This window comes from Malania oleifera, chromosome 6, assembly GCF_029873635.1.
Source record: "Malania oleifera isolate guangnan ecotype guangnan chromosome 6, ASM2987363v1, whole genome shotgun sequence".
Classification (NCBI taxonomy): Eukaryota; Viridiplantae; Streptophyta; class Magnoliopsida; order Santalales; family Ximeniaceae; genus Malania; species Malania oleifera.
The window spans coordinates 98,649,399-98,667,594 of NC_080422.1; the positions used below are offsets into that span (position 1 = coordinate 98,649,399).

At 37.6% G+C, this 18,196-nt stretch overlaps 1 protein-coding gene across 4 annotated transcripts in view; it reads left to right on the forward strand.

Annotated features, from left to right (window-relative positions):
• The window catches only part of LOC131157673 (uncharacterized), a 109,821-nt gene that overhangs the window by 46,644 nt on the left and 44,981 nt on the right, over positions 1–18,196 (forward strand). For all 4 annotated transcript variants that reach the window (XR_009137305.1, XM_058112002.1, XM_058112003.1 and 1 more), the window contains 2 exons: positions 5,017–5,122; positions 17,584–17,654. Coding sequence is in view for 3 of the 4 variants with exons in the window: in XM_058112002.1 (XP_057967985.1) it covers positions 5,017–5,122; positions 17,584–17,654 (177 nt within the window). In the remaining variant the exon portion in view is untranslated. The remainder of the gene's footprint in view (positions 1–5,016; positions 5,123–17,583; positions 17,655–18,196) is intronic.

Sequence of the window (18,196 nt, forward strand, 5' to 3'; positions counted from 1 at the left end):
CTAGTTCTCTTACACTGGTTTATTTTATCATTTTTCTTCCATTTTTTAATACATATATCTAACACTAAGACATTATGTTGTGTGGTTAGGCTTTCACCTAGAATAACTTTACAATCCTTGCATGATAAAATATTTGTCCTCCTAGTTGAAAAAAAAAATCTATTTGACTTCTAGGGGGAATGGTGTAGTCAAAAGAGGGGGGGGGGGGGGGTTGAATTGGAATTTTAAAAACTTTTGCGGATAATTTACATGTTTCACCCAACTATATCCCAATCAAAGTAAGATGCGTGTATGTAAATAAATTACAACAATTGATAGATAAACATATACTTGCAAGAATTTAAAGTGCGGTAATGTAAATGAGATATGAAGGAGAGAGTGACACCGATATTTAATGAGGTTCAGCTACACCTGCCTATGTCCTCGCCTTGGGCAAACCCCCCAAGGATTCCACTAACCCTGCTTATTTAACCGGGTGAAGTAGAAATTGTTTACAAATCTCCTTATAGGGTGGAGTCCCCCTCTTCAGGCGATCACATGTTTGACACACCCATTATAGGATGGAGCCCTCCTTGTCAGGCGATACTCCACGCCTGGAACCCGGTTCACTACTCGAACTGTAGGGATGATAAAAATAAATTCTTCGTACAAGATAAAGCTTCTTAAACAAGCATAGATGTGCACGTTTAAAAACTAGATGCACTCTTAAATGATTTATAAAATGAAGCTCTGTAGAGTTTGGTTTTCCTCTCAAAATATTTTTTCAAATAAAATCTGAGTATGAAAGATATTTTTCTTTCAAGATAAACCTTTTATAAAATCAAAATACAAGAGACTTTTCAAGAAAAAATAAATGAAAGAATATATTGCTCAAAACACTCTTGATTTACTCAAAGATTTTCTCCACAAACAATATTCAATGATGAAGTGTATAGGAGAGTTTAATCTTTGAGATAAACACCAAATAAAATAAAAAGGCTTTCAAGTTAAATATATGAACTTGAATATAAGCTCAAGCCTTTTCCAAGAATTCCTTACAAATTGCTCCAAAAATATTTTTCAAAACAAAGTGTGTGGGAGAAATTTGATCTTTGAAATCTCAAGGGCAAGAAGCTTCTCAAGCAAGTATATATAAGTTATATGTGCTCAAAGCTTACGTGCTATAACCCCAAGATTTTCCCAACAAGATTTTTCAAAAGAAAGAATATGGGAAATTGTATTTGATCTTTGAAATGGAGTAGAAAATATGAGAAAGAATCAAAGAATTAACAATATAACTTTCAATGTATTTTCTAGCATTTCAAAAGAGATTGGCCAAGTACTTATAGGCTTTTTCAGAATATGGCCGTTATATGACCGTTGGGCATTAAAATATTATTATATGTTGAATTTTCGGACCATTATATGCCCAAAATTTTGAAATCCCGAGAGGTTTGGTCGACTGGCCTTAAGGCGATTTCCCAATTCGTGAGAAACGGCCTGCCGGGCTCAAGATCCGGTCTTCCGGATGAACAATGCCGATAGACTGGGCCAATTAAACCTTCAAGAGGCTGGTCGACTGGGCACTTATAAAGTTGCCCACTTGTTCAGTCCGGTCTACTGGGACAGCACTACTTAAACTTGGCCGGTCTGCCGGGCAAGTTTAGATTTACAATTTGGCCCTTATGCCCTTGTCGGTCAACTGGCTCAAATATAATTGTGGGAGGCTGGTCGACTAGCCTTATATGAAAAACTCATTTTTGCCTTAAGAAACACTCTGGTCGACCGGGCCTTATAGGTTGGTCAGCTGGCCTTAACAAAAATGAGTGTTTGGCTAAGTCTTTGATTTCAAAAGCATGTTAAACCTTTTGTGAAAATGTTTAACTTTAAGTATAAATGGTTTTCCTTTAATTTGGGGTTCCTAAGGTGAATCTATGGTCTTAGTAGAGCTTCAATTTAAATCAATTTGCATGCTTACACAAATAGACCCTAATTACTATTACAACTTAAAATCAGAGTCTTCAAGCTTTGCTCCCCTGGAATACGCCATGGAATATTTTCTTTTAGTTGCTTTTTCAGGGCTTTCATATTTCATCATCATCTCTGCTATCAAAGGGAGCTTGTGCAAACACTAAGCACACAAGGAGATGTTGTGGTTTGTCATAATCAAAATAGGGATCAGACTCAAAAAGTCAACAACTTCTATTTTGTCCACTTTTAAAGGTTACTAAGTGTTCTTCTCTCTTCTCAAAGCAAGTATTCATTATATTAAAATCATATGACATAGCGAAGTCTAAGATCATCTCACCAGGCTCATTTTTGTCTCCATATCCATATCCTTTATGTACCCTCTCATAATTTTTATTATCCCTTCCAACGTGTCTATTCAAATCTCCTCCTGTAAATATTTTATCAGTCCTTGGTATGCCTTGTATAATACAATCCATATCTTCCCAAAATTGTCTCTTAATATTTTTGCTAAGCCGACTTGAGGAGCATAAGCACTAATGATATTTATTATCTCTTGTCCTAATACCATATTGATTTTTATAATTTTATCCCTTACTTTATTTACATCCACAACACTATCTTTTAAGTTTTTGTCTATAATAATTCCTACTCCATTCTTATGTTAGTATTTTCTAGTCTACCAAAGTTTAAATCTTGATTTATCAATTTCTCTAACTTTCTCCCCCACCCACTTAGTTTCTTGCAGACAAATTATATTAATTCTTCTTTTGATCATTGTATCCACAATTTTCATGCTTTTACCCGTAAGTGTCTCTATATTCCAAGTTGCTAATCTAATCCTAGTTTTCTGAACTAACGTCTTTACCTGCCCACGTCCAGAATGATGCAAGAAACCTCGCATATTTGACATCGTACTCAAGCACCGGCACCACGCGTTGCTTTGGGATGACGACCTAGCCCACCCTCGCCCACTTTTCGCTGCACTCGGGTGGTATAAGTGCAACGTGTCGCTCATAGGGGACACCCCGGCAAATATTTGGTAATGATTCATATTATAGTGATTTGACAAATTTTACGCTGGCTGTCAGCTACCTAACGTAACCGTCCTTTTTACCCGAGCTTGGGACCGGCCGCGTGTGAAAAAATTAGGATATTAAGTGCATCATAGGTAGAGTTAGAATGAAAGTCCTAGCGAATAACATTATTATTAATGATTAGAAGGAAGATATAGGTGCTCCAGGACACGAGGTTACACAAAAAAGAGATGTAAATGCAATGGAAAAACAAAGCTTTCCAGTCTAAGCAACCTCCTAGATGAACTTGACAGCCATCTCCCAATTTTCAAATTTAATGCAAGGAAAAGAAATGGAGATACTTGTCAAATGAATTTACAAAGTCTTTCATGCAAAACTCTTAACTAATGTCCTACTCATTTGGTTGCAGATCGAATTTATTCTTAGTACATGTTAGACTACTACTTTACCAAAAAGCTTAAGTTGTTAGGTTGTAGGCCAACAATATATATCAAGCTTTAACACACTCCTGCACATGCAGCCTGATGACATGTGGAGAGATAAACACACGATAAATAACACTCATTACAAGGAATATAATAATGTTTAAACATCTTACAATAAACATGGGCAACAAGATTAGAACCTAAGACGTCCTGGTGACCAGCTTTGGTACTATGTCAGGTTACCACTTCACCTAAAAACTCCAGCTGTTAGGTTGTGGCCAATAATGTATTGAAGCTTTAACAATAACTATGTCTAAGGGAATTAGGCTTAACCACGTACTCATTGTAGAAATTTTTTTAGACAACAAATTACCAAGACTAAATCCCTGCTCATCTTAGGACTTACGAATAACCTCCCAACTGTCCATTTCTTTTTGTTGAGAGGGATTCTATTTCTTGGGACTTTCTTTCTAGAAGGATTTTGAATGATAGTGAGGTGGAACCGTGGAAGAGGGTTGCCATATATCCAGTACAAGTGATGGTAGAGTTTGATCTCTGGACTTTTCGGTGATTACTCTTATAAATATTCTTTTCTCATGTTGCTAAGATTAAAATGACATTCTTCTCTACCCGTGTTTGGGAAGCTAAAGTTTCTTTTGAGATAAAAGCTTTTGTTTGGCTGGTAGTCATTAAAGTTCTCATGTGTGGAAATAGTCCGTATGATAGTGTCTCATTTGTTTATTCATTTTTTTTTACTTGGAGTTTGTGGAATTCTCTTTTTGAAGTTCTTGGAGGAATGTAGGTGTGTTAAAAATGAGTGGAAGATCTGTTGGTTATTTCTTTTGCTGGTTTTGGGAAAAGGTGAGGATGCTGAAAGGTTGTGGAGATGTGCTCACTGTGTGTTGTGGGGAATTTGGTTGGAGAGAAATGCTAGAATTTTTTCAAGGAAGAGTTTTTAAGGCAGGTTTATTCAAGACAGAGTTTGATTCTTGGCTTTTCTTTGGCTTATAGTGCAGGCTCTTTAAGGGGTGTTGTATTGGAGTTCTTTATTAAGCTAATGTAGTGTTGTTTTCTTTTCCTTCTCACCCATTCTTGATGAGAGAATCTGTCTCATTATACTCTCCAACTTATTTGCTACCCCACACTTGTATTTTTGAAAAAAGATAAAAAAAAAAAAAGGAATAGAAGGAAGACACACTTGGATCAAAGGTAAGGGCAAAACTGTATTCTTTAAACTTCATAGAGATGGATTTTTTTTATTTTATATTAATTGGCTGATTAAACTGAGATATTAGAACCAAATAAAATAATGTAATTACATGGATTGTCAAGCCAAGTTAAGGCTTGTGGAAGCTATTCCATGTTCGATCTGAGTCCCAATTTCAGACTCCAAATCTTATGTGGTGCAATGCTTAGGCCAACAATTTGAAAATTAGCATGTGAACAAAAGTAAGCTTGGAGAATATCAACCAAGTCACCGATAATCTTCTTGGTGCGTCTGATTGTTTGTTCAAAAATTATATTTTCTTCTGTTAACCGTGACATGTTTATTTCCATCTATTTGTAATATTATGCCACTTAGTTAATACTGATCATCACTTGAGCAGTTTACAAGGGAATGAAATTGCATGAAAATGAAAGCCTTGAAGAGACACTGCGTCGCTCTCGGTGTCATAAAGGTCGTCTACTTTACTATTTTCCAGCACAACAGAGGTGATCCCCCCTTCCTCCCTACCCAATAAATAAATAAATAAATGAAACCTACTTGCACAAACAGACAAAAAAAAAAAAAAAAATTTCCTGTTCATATTTCAAGTCCTATATCTGAATAACTGGATGGTTCATGTCAAAGTTATTTCATCGCAGTGATCTCAGTTTGGCTTCATTGATATTTTTCTTGAAGATATTTTATTTTGAAGTGTAATGCTTCAAATTTATTGTCAGTGGCAGGAACTTGGAACGTTCATATTCCTTACATGCATGCACATTGGCTGTTTATTGGATGGTCTTGCAAGTTTTTACTGTTTTCATCAGCAAGAATCGGTCATATTATATGGATATAATTAATAGATAGATAAACCCACAATTTACTGCGGTGCATATCCATTATCTTGCTAATCTTGTTCTTGTAGGTGCGGTTTCATGTATTTCCTATGATCCTTCTCTTGCTTTAACTTCTAGGCTTGAAGTGGATTGTTATAGTTCTTCCTTGAGAAGTCTTTTTTGCTTCTTCCAAAATCATCTCCTTTTACACTTGCACAAACCTCAGTGCTTCTTACTTAAGAACCAGACTCCTCATGATGATGCCGTGTCCAAATTATGCTCTCTGGAAAAAAAACCCGTAGAATCTTAAGTCACTATTTTCTCATTGTAATTGTAGTTTAGATTGTGGGATTATGGTTTTGTTGCAGCATTGATATAGATGGCAGCACTACCGCAGCAAAAAAGCTTCCATTGTTGGTAATGAGAAACCAAAGAATGATAGCTGATCCTAATTTCTTGACTGAGCAAATCATGCTCTGGATATTAGAACTTTGGATTTGGAAGATAAACTCAATTGACTCGAAACCTTATTGCACAGATCTTTGATTTTGACACTTTTTAGACAAATTTGATAATATTGAATTTTGTTTCTAGACGGCCTGTAATTCCTGTTGAGACTGCACATGTAACTCTCCCATTTATTGTTTGAGTTATGATCAGGGCCATATATTTCTGAGAAGACCTGAACTTTTGTCATCTGCATATGTACACTTATCCAGTACCGAATATACCTTGAAATTGCTTCATTCTTCTCAATATACTGATAGCCTCTGGACTCAAAAACACCTTTAGCTGCTAATTGATCCAATAAACTTAGTTTCAAATTTATGTTTGATGTAGGACAGACTTAAGTTATCGGTCTAACTGTGCTTTGACACTGTAGATGTGCACACTGAGGAAATTAGGGTTTTGGAGGTTTTTAACTGCAGTTTTAGTTTGTAAAGGGGTATGGTATAGGATAAAAGATTGGATGTGGGAATCAAGAGTTTAGCGGCTGTTTAGATGTTGTCCTGTACTTTAAGCGTGCTCATGAATAGTGAGGTGGGCAATAAGCCTGATGATGAGATTGATTCTTGATGGCAAATTAATGTGTTTTAGATCAGTGTTCATGGGAACAATTCAAAGATGTTTCGAAGGGAAGAAGAAAAGAAAAAAGAAAATAAATATCTAGAACAATGTTACGCAGAATGAGAAATGGGTAATTGGATGGATAATTTTGGCCCGATTGGAGGCGTATGTCAAAGAATATGGTCAATGGATTATTGGGTTCTAAAACCAAACGTGCTTAGTTAATTAGTGGTTAGAGCAGCTAGACGATCAGCCTCAAAAATCACATTGTTTGCTCAGAAAATGGAAGTTTCTACTTAAGGAGTTGGACTTGATGATGGGGCAATAGATGGTAGTTCTCCCTTTTCTACCCAATTGTTTGCGGCTGCTTCCATAAAGCTATCACTAGCAATTCTGTCCTTATCGGTGAATGAAGCGCCAAATCAACTGCATCTGGACTCAAAACAAACTTCTCACTAGAGGTTTCGTGTTAAGTGAACCTCTAAGTTCAGCTTGAATATTTGCATCAATTTGGGCATGCTGTCAACTAGAAAACAAATTAAAAAAAAAAAAAATAGGGAACAAAGAAATAAAAATATAAAGGGAATAAACAAAGCAATAAAAATCTTACCACTCATTTAATTGGTTTATGGAACTAGGGACACTGCCAAGTGCAGTCATGATATCACTGTTAGGAGTAATCACCTTGTCGTCGTGGCCAAATCGCCTAATATGATTGCTCACTCCTTACTTTAGTGGTATCCTCGTTGATAACAGGACGGAGGGTAGTAGTGAATATAGGAGGCTGTTTAGGAGAAACTGAAAGAAGAAAAGATTGGAAAAAATATTTCTTTCATATATTTTGTTCCTTCGTACAATCCAATATATAATACAATAACCTATTCTAATCAAGGAAATAATTTTCTATTAAATGAAATCAAATCCCCCATAATTACTCACTAATTACTCACTTTCCTAATTTGTTTTATTTACAAAGATATTCTAGGTTGACATTTTAACACTCCCCCTCAAGTTGGATCATAAATATTAATCATCTCCAACTTGTTAATAAGATCTTCAAAATTCTGTCGTCCCAAGCCTTTAGTGAGAATATCTGCAGTTTGTTCCTTGGTTGGTACATACGTCATACATATAACTCCTCCTTCAATTTTTTCCTTGATGAAGTGTCTGTCTACCTCCACATGTTTAGTCCTGTCATGTTGGACTGGGTTAAGAGAGATGCTAATAGCTGCCTTATTGTCACTGTAGAGTTTGATAGGAAGGTTCACCGGTACTCGTAATTCCTCCAATAGTTTTCGTAACCACAATCCTTCACAAATCCCTTGAGCGATTGCCCTGAATTCAGCTTCAGCACTACTACGAGCCACCACATTCTGTTTTTTGCTTCTCCAAGTCACGAGATTTCCCTAGACAAATGTACAATATCCTGTGGTGGACCTTCTATCTTCCACTGATCCTGCCCAATCTGCATCTGTAAAGATCTCTATTTCCTTGCTCTCACATTTCTTGAAGAAGAGTCCTCTTCCTGGGGATCCCTTGAGGTATCTAAGGATCTTGTATACGGCATTGAAGTGAACTTCCTTTGGTGAGTGCATGTGTTGGCTTACTACACTAACTGCAAATGCAATATCTGGTCGAGTATGTGATAGGTAGATCAGTTTGCCAACCAATCTCTGATACCTCTCCTTTTCTACTGGTTTTCCACAATCTTCAACCCTCTTTACTATTTCTATAGGGGTTTCGCTGGGTTTACACCCTAGCATGCCAGTGTCAACTAGGAGGTCAGTAACATACTTTCTCTGCGAAACACTAATCCCCTTTTTTGTTCTTGCCACTTCCATTCCCAGGAAATACCGCATCTGTCCCAAGTCTTTAACCTCAAATTCAGTAGCCAGAACCTTCTTCAATCTCTCCATTTCTACAGTATCATCACCAGTAAGAATTATATCATCAACATACACTATTAGAATTGTTTTCTTACCTCCTTCAGACTGTTGGAAGAATAGTGTATGGTCTGATTGCCCTTGTTGATACCCTTGATTCTTTAGTACCTTTGCGAATCTGTCGAACCACGCTCTTGGAGATTGTTTGAGGCCATATAACGATTTCTTTAGTTTGCACACTCTGTTTTCTTCACCTGTTCTACTGAATCCTGGTGGTATAGTCATGTAAACTTCCTCTTCTAATTCTCCATTTAAGAAAGCATTTTTGATATCAAGCTGTTGTAGTGGCCAATCTAAATTGGCTGCCAGGGATAAGAGAACCCGAACTGTATTTAAGTTTGCCACTGGTGCAAATGTCTCAGTATAGTCAATGCCGTAGGTCTGTGTAAAGCCTTTTGCAACAAGTCTGGCTTTATATCTTTCAACTGTTCCATCAGATTTACATTTCACTGTGAAAACCCATTTACAACCTACTGGCTTCTTCCCTTTTGGTAGATCTGTCAACTTCCAAGTTCCATTTTTTTCTAAGGCTCGCATTTCTTCCAAGACTGCCTCTCTCCATTCTTTTATTTCTAGAGCTTCCTGAATGTTTTTTGGTACTTTCGTCCTGTCCAGATTAGAGACAAATGCACGATATCCTGTAGACAAGCTTTTATAAGACATGTATTTCGACCAAGGATATTGAGTACATGACCTGGTTTGTTTTCTGATTGCAATAGGTAGATTGATATCATCAGGTGCAGGATTGTCAGAAGAAGGCTCAATTACCAGATCATGATTATTCGGAGCCATCACCGGGTCCAACGATCTTGGTGCTTCAGATATGAGGTTCTCCTTCTCCTTTGTTTTCGGCTTTCTTGAGTAAACCAGTATGTCTGCATTGTTTTGTTCTCCTGCATCTCCCCCTGAGGGTAAGTGTTCAGTTGTGTTTGGCAGACCAGGAAGTACTGTAATGGAAGACTCAATAGGCGGGTCAATAGACGGGTCAGAGAATGAAGTAACTAGAGTAACTGCAGATTCAGATTCAATAGTAAAAGGATCAAAGAACTGATCTTCACTCCTCCATTTCTCCCCCTGAAGAGAGGGCGTTGAGAAATAAGGAGTGGTTTCAAAAAAGGTGACATCAAGACTAACGAACAATCGTTTTGAGACCGGGTCATAGCATTTGTAGCCTTTTTGGGTAGGTGAATAACCAATGAAAACACATTTAATGGCACGAGGATCCAATTTATCGCGATGGTGTGCATGGACATGGACAAATGCAGTACAGCCAAAAATTTTCAGTGGGAGACTGGAAGGGAGACGAGAGTTAGGAAAGTATTCCTGAAATTTCTGTAGAGGAGTGATAAATGAGAGTACTCGACTTGGCATTCGATTAATGAGATGTGTGGCTGTTAAGATGGCATCGCCCCAAAAATAATGTTTCATGTGGGTGGTAAACATTAAAGCCCGGGCGACTTCAAGTATATGTCTATTTTTTCGTTCAGCAACCCCATTTTGTTGAGGGGTTTCTACACACGAACTTTGATGAACAATCCCATGATCTCAAAGATAATTTCCCAGGATGGTATTGAAATATTCCGTACCATTATCAGTACGTAGGATTTGAATATGAGTCTGGAACTGTGTATGAATCATGGTATGAAAATTGATAAAAATGGAACGGACTTCAGTTTTGTCTTTCAGTAAGTAGACCCAACAAAGACGAGTATGATCATCGATAAAGGTCACAAACCATTTTGTATTGGTGCGATTTAGGGAACGTGAGGGACCCCATACATCACTGTGAAACATTGCAAATGGGCGAGATGGTTTGTATATGGATGATGGAAACGAAGTACGACGATGTTTAGCAAGCTCACATACTTCGCATTGAAACTCAAAAGCCATTTTATTTGAACAGAGAGAAGGAAACAAACGTTTTAAATATTGAAAATTGGGATGACCCATCCGTGAATGCCATAACAAAAGTTCACTATTTTTAGAGGTAGATGCAGAATCACAAATTGCAGTATTACATAATTCACTCAAACTTGCCTCCTCAAAGTAGTAGAGTCCCTCATATGCTTTAGCAGTGCCAATCGTCTTCCCCGATGATAGGTCCTGAAAAACACAATGGGAGGAAACAAATTTAGCGAAACAATTTGAGTCTTTTGTTAACTGACTGATAGATAACAAATTGCAGGATAACTTGGGGACATGTAAGACTGATTGTAAAGTTAAGGAATCAGATATGCGAATACTTCCTTTTCCAGCAACTGGTGAGAGAGATCCATCTGCAATTTTTACCTTCAAATTCCCGGCATATGGGGAATAGGATGAAAAATATTGATATGACCCAGTCATATGATCAATTATCCAAGGACATTTGTAACAAGATGTGGTTTTTAAAGCCGTCAGATGATTACCTCGATGAGCCAGAGAACCAGAGGAAGACTGACCCGAGGTTTGCATTGATGAAAACATCTTATATAACTGATCCAACTGTTCAGGACTAAATACACTGCTGGATGGGGTATCATTGTTCTCTCCTTGTGATCTTTCATTTGACCCGCCAGTGTTGGCCTGGTACCCACGATTTTTGTGGTATTGTCTCGGTTTCCAGTCTGCCGGTTTTCCATGAATCTCCCAGCAGGTATTTTTTGAATGACCTATTTTTCGACAATGTTCACACCACATTTTTCCTCTTTGTGGCCGTTGACTAGGTCCTCCTGGGCCTTTTAATGTAAGGGCTGATGCGTCCGGCCCGGTGTGCGGCCCATCTAATTTTTGGGCAGATCCACGTGCAGCCGGGTCCAGCCCAGCGGAATCATTTTGGGGTCGCAACATTACCCGTCTCCTGTTCTCCTCACGCCTGACCTCTGCGAAAACTTCTCGAGTTGAAGGGAGAGGGTGCCGGCCAAGGATCCGTCCCCTCACGTCGTCGAGCTCTCGATTCAGGCCGGCAAGAAATTCAAAGACCCTCTCGTTTTCGAGCCTCCTTCGGTATCGCGTGCTATCGCCGGAGCACTCCCACTCTTCGTCAATGCTCAGATCGAGCTCCTGCCAGAGATGACTCATCTCCATGAAATACTCGGTAACCCCTCTCTCGCCTTGCCTCATCTGCCACAATCGGGTCTTGATGTCGAAGATTTGAGAGTAACTTTCGCCATCGGAGTACGTCTCACGTACGGCTTCCCAGACCTCCTTCGCCGTCGGCAAAAACAAATAAATTTTTCCGATTGATGGTTGCATTGAATTGACGAGCCAAGCCGTGACCATGGAATTTTCGGACCTCCATCTTTGCAAGGCGATGGCGTCGGATGGATCAGGTTTCCTTCGCTCACCGGTAAGGTAACCAAGTTTTCCTTTTCCCTCGATTACTAGTTTAATGGACTAAGCCCATTCACAGAAATTTTTTCCGTTTAATTTTTCCAGTGAGAATGGAAAAACTGTGTTATCATTCGTACTCCCACCGGACGTAACCTCTGAATCACCGGTGATGTTTGCAGAGGAGATAGAGTCTCTGCTGTCAGCCATTGTTTTAGCTGGGTTTAAGAAACCCTAGCTCTGATACCATGAAAGAAGAAAAGATTGGAAAAAATATTTCTTTCATATATTTTGTTCCTTCGTACAATCCAATATATAATACAATAACCTATTCTAATCAAGGAAATAATTTTCTATTAAATGAAATCAAATCCCCCATAATTACTCACTAATTACTCACTTTCCTAATTTGTTTTATTTACAAAGATATTCTAGGTTGACATTTTAACAGAAACTAATGTGGCTGAAGGCTGAATGTGAAGAATTTTGTTCTTGTTTACCTTCATAAAGGGCAATCATAGTCAGATTCCTCCATTGCTTAGAGAGAAATTTCAGTCCCCTTCTTTGTTGTTCATTGCTCCTTCAGGAGCTTTCGCTGAAGGTTCTTAAAAATGTTTTGAGATCACCATTCAGTGTTACAAGAAGTGGTCCAAGCTCCAAGCACAAAAACTTGCCCAAGAATAAAAAATGAGTACATTGTCTAATATTGAAGACATGTCCTGAAGAACTGAAATAATGCTGAATAATTAGTTTTGAAGTAACCTAGTAAAAACCACATTGTATGCTGAAGCTATGTGGACTGGAAGGCTCCACAACATGGTGATATTCTATACAAAGGGTTAAGAAGCTGGAGCATGGGGCAATAAAATGCACTTAATTTGAGATAACTGACCACCGGCAGTAAACATTTTGTTCTGATCCTTAGTTGATGATGAGGCATGCAATATAATTCACTTACTGGACTGGACAACGCTCAAGCCGTAGCGTGAGTAAACAATCTTACAGACACATCTCCCTCAAATTTGATCATCAAAGCCTTAGGAAAGTTATGGTTAGAACGGATGTGTGCACTAAAATACTGACAAAGTCTGTTATAAATATAGTGAGAGGGAAAAGATCCTAAAAGAAGCTGAGCCTGCTCGCCATTGAAGAAGCAACCTTGAAGGTTCCAGGATAAATGTAGCCTAGATCCTTCATTGGGAGCACAAAAGCACACAACCAGCAAGACAAAAAGGTTGCAAAATATGCCTCACATAGATCACTGTTGAACATGTCCAAGTCCTCAAGTGCTTCGTGCACCTTGTGAGACCACTCTCTGTCGTCGGTACAAGAAGGAAAACTCTGAATGGGTTTTGGGAAGGCAAGACTTCAATTCAATCTCTTAGAAGGAATACAGTACATGCTTGAGCTCTAAAACAAAATTGTTCCCATTTAGTAAGACAGACTCAATCCAAAAGACAATGGTAGGCAGTATGGCAACTATAAGGGGGAGTACGATTTCCCTTTTCTGTCGCTACCTGTAAGTTTCGTTGCAGATGAAACAACCTTGTCATAAAAATACCTATTAATCAGAAGACTACAGGGCATGCTCAAATCCCAAAAAGAAATAGAGGCTTCCCTTGCAACATTATGCAATGAATTAGTCTCTAGACAGAAATGAAAGCATGAATGATGCTTGCAGCACGTCCATATTGTAAAAAGGAGGCATAAATAGTGTCTAGAAAGTGATCTTTGTTAAGAAGATCCTTCTGCTGAGATAGAACATCCTCTGACCACTCCCAGCAAAGAGGGATGTAAAAGAATTCTCCTCCGAAGTGAAAACTTGTATGCAAGCATGCTTTTTTGGGTTTTATCCAATGGAATAGTTTAGTAAAAAGCTTGGTACAAAAAGCTTCTCAATGATGGGAGGACAATAGAAGGATGATCATCTTTCCACCATTTCTTAAGACTAGAAGGATGATAAGGCAAGTCCCAGTCATCGGAGAAGTTGTCAATTATGGGTTGGTGTACAACAAACTTTGTTCCTTTATTTGTGCCATCACCATCATCATCCACCACTATCAAGTGGGTCCTTTTCGAAATAATCACCTTCTTGAAAATTTGGCTCTATTTAAAAAAAACCAAGAAAATTAAATTAAAAATAAAAGAAGAAATAGAAACACCTAGATTGCCATGTTCGAGCTAAGCATTAGGATAGGGACATCACAAGGTAAGCCCAAAAGGAGTTGTTACAAGTCACATAACAACTGAGCCACAATGAGTCAAACCATGGGATATAAACATTGCACAGTAAGTCTAAAGGAGTTGTTATGAGTTGGACCATTGGCATGAACATTGCAAAGGACCTGCAAATCAAACTATAGAGTAGAAAACATTGTGCAGTAAGTCCAAATGACCTGTTAGAAGACGGACTACTAGTAGAAATATTGTTGATTCGTAGATGATCAAAAGCACCTGCAAATTAAACCATAGGGTAGGAACTTTGTGAAGTAAGTCCATGAGGAACCATTACAAGTTGCACTACTAGGTAGGATCATCGCATATGGTCAAAAGCATGGTCTTAAATTTACAGTAAATTGTCGAAATTTCCATCAAAATTTCCGATTTTCGTCGCCCTCAAAATCAAAATAGCAGTTGATTTCTGTTTTACATAATTTCAGTCAAAATTTCAACAAATCATCCTAAATTTATTGAAATCTCGAAATTTTAGAGAAACTTGTCAAATTTTTTACTATAGAACGAAACTTCCTTGAAATTCAAATGAGAGATTTAGGAGCGAAGTGAAATTTCTCTTTTCATTTATTTTATTTTTTTATTGAAACATAAAAGATTATTAAAGGGCTTTTCAAATTATATGAAAAAGTAAACTTACAACAACATTTTTTATCTATCATTCATGTCTAAATTATCACTATTTGTATAATAAATAATATTTCAATGATTTAGGAATTTCATTTGTATTAATTAAATATGTTTAATGCTCATTATCTTATAAATATGTTTGATACACAAATTATATTACAATTTTTCCATCTCATACACAACATAGATGTATTTAACTTGTAATATATTAGTCCTAAAACTTATATTATTACGTCTATTAACCATTTCTAAAGATTCATAAAAAAATTCCATGCTTTACTGTTGATTTCCGTTATTTTTTCAAATTGAAATCAAAATTGACATTGAAATCAAAATTTCTGTACTTTTGGAGTTTTGAAATTTGAGTCAAAATCAAAATTTAAGAGATTGGTCAGAAGGTCTTGTGAATTGAAACTTGGATAGGAACATTGGGCGGTAATTAAAAGGAGCGGTTATGAGTTACCTCACTTGGTAGGAGCATTGCATGATACCCCAAATAAGCCATGTTGAGTCAAATCACGGGTAGGAACATCACGTAGTAAGTCCCATTATGAGTCGGACCATTGGGTAAGAACATCAGGGTGGTCAAAACTCCTACAAACTGAACCACGAGGTAGGAACATGGCACGGTAAGACCAAAGGGAGCCATTAGTCCTGTTACGAGTTGAACCATAGGAACATGGCACAGTAAGACCAAAAGGAGCCATTAGTCCTATTACGAGTTGAACCATAGGATTGTTGTAGGCGGGCAAAAGTACCTACGAACCAAAGCATGGGATGGGAACATTGTATGTTGTTCCAAAGGAGCCCTCATGAGTCATATCACTGCTCAAAACCATATAGTGAATACAAAACAATAAAAAAAAGTGTGTAAAGTGTGGATAAAAGATGCACCTAAAATAAATAAGCAAAAAAGGTACGCATGTCTGGGTGTGTGTGTTGAATTGATGGAATATTTGAATAGCTGGCATGCATTCAGAATGCCATTGTATGTACGTACTTGCACATGGGTCAACAAGCAAACCAGAGCAAGTGTTTCCATCCTTCTAAATTGTTAATTTTGGTATGATTGCCCTTTCCATTAGGTTTGCTTTCATTATATAGAAGATATTTACATAGTTGTTGCCTGATTTTCAGCACTTAAATGCTGCCAGATTTTCAGCATTATTTACAGCCTAATTGCCTGAATTATCTCCGTTAACAATCCCCCTCAAATTGATGCTGGTAAATCAAGAAGCATCAATTTGTCAACCAAGAACTGATGTCGGTGCTGAGAAAGAGCTTTAGTGAATATGTCCGTAGTTTGATGCTCGGTGGAAATGTGAGGAAGAGTAATCACTCGTTTGTCAAAGGATTCACATATGGAATGGCAATCGACTTCGATATGTTTCATACGCTCATGGAAGACAGGATTAGCGGCGATCTGAATAGCACTGATATTATCAGCATGAAGAGGAGTGGAATGAAGCTGAGAAAACCAAGTTCACCCAATAACCCACGAAGCCATGTGATCTCAGAGCATGTGGAAGACATAGCACGATGCTCAGACTTAGTGGAGGACATGGAAACTCTGTCTTGCTTCTTACTCTTCCAAGAAAGTATTGCAGGAGACCAAGATATTTCATGTGAAAAGAGGCCTTGAGATGCTGTTGTAATTGCTTAATTAACTCAGTATCAGAACCAGTAATTAGAATGTCATCAACATATACCAGAAGCAATACAACTCCTCCAAAGTCTTGCGAAGAAAAAGAGAGGGATCAAACTGACTATGAGTAAAATGAAAAGCAAGCAGGGTAGAGCGAAATTTATCAAACCATGCACGTGGAGCCTATTTCAGTCCATACAAGGATCGGCGTAGCCGACAAACCTCTAAGGAAGGTGTAGCAAACATTCCGGGAGGTGAAGACATATAGATTTCTTCCTTCAAATCCCCATGTAGAAAATCATTCTTCACATCCATCTTCCAGAGAGACCATCCTTGCAACGCAGCAAGTACCAAGATAATCCGCACAGTAGTCATTTTGGCAACAGGTGCAAAGGTCTCATCATAATCAATACCATACTTCTGCTGGTTCCCAAGTGCCACGAGACGAGCCTTATATCTGTCCAGTGACCCATCCGACCGAAACTTGACTGAGTACACCCATTTACAACCAATAGGTTTGACACTAGAGGGACAAGTCACAAGATTCCAAGTGTGATTATCTTGAAGAGCTTGGATTTCTTCTTGCATGGCCTATTGCCAACATGCTTGGGTGGCTGCCTAGGTATATGAGTGAGGAACAGAAACAATGTTAAGAGTGGCAGTAAGCGAGCGAACACAATAATATGAAATGATTGATACTTAGGAGATATGCCAAATACACGATAAATGATACCCATTATAGGGAGCACAATCATTTTTCTTAAACACCACAGAATAAATGCGGGCAACAAGACTAGAACCTAGGACCTCTTGGAAACTAGCTCTGATACCATGTTAATTTTGGTCTGAATGCTCTTTCCATCAGGTTTGATTTCATTATATTGAAGAGATTTACATAGTTGTTGCCTGATTTTCAGCACTTAAATGCTGCCATATTTTCAGCATTATTTACAGCCTAATTGCCTGAAGTATCTCCGTTAACATAAATGACAAGTAGAATGTTCTTCTCAGAATATGCATCCTTGTAATTGAATTGATTAATTGAAAATGTTTCCTTCAAGCATGGTGCCTTCTCTGCATGAAGTCCATTCTGGCTTCTTTGGTTGAATTGACGTATTATTTAACTGATTTTCGCAGCCTTTTTCAAGAGTCTTGTGATTTGCAATATTTCTTGTATTTAGAGTTCTCTTTTTAGTGAATTTTTATGAAATACTTCGTTGAAACAATGTGGAATGTTTTACTTTTTGTTCTTCCATCAGTTGATTTGATTTGATGATAACAAGTAGTTATGAATTCACTTGCAGTAATTGTATCCATGATGGCGACAGCATGTCATCTTGGTGTGGATGGCATACGGACCATGGTTCCTTGACAGGTGATTAATTTGTCTCTGCATCCTTTTAAATTATTTCTTTCCTGATAGAGCTTGAAAAAAGTGACTTCTTTGATTGACAAGCGTAGTGGGCATGCTTCACTTGACGGTTCATTCAATTGGTGATATACTACTTGTTTCATACACTTCTGTCTTACCCCTTCCTTGTATATCATAGTTATAATGGTCGTGGCTTGTTAATGTCCCATTTTGCGCTGTTAACAAATCTATTTCTGTTTTCTTCAGCTAATGAAATCTATTCCATTTACTCTATACTGCAATTGTTGGCTGTTGCTGGTACTCATAAGCATAAAATTTTCTGCATTATGAATGTGTTGATTTTGGAGGCATTTGGACATCATATGAATAATTTGTTTGATAAAGAATGAATTTTACTATAAATAGAAATGAAATATTACATGAAGAACAATGAATCCTCTAACAAGTTAATAAAAACAAAAAATAAAAAGAAAAATAGATATTTACATTACATTTGAACTAAATTTATTACATGGAAATAGAAAACAAATTCATCTCAAATTGTA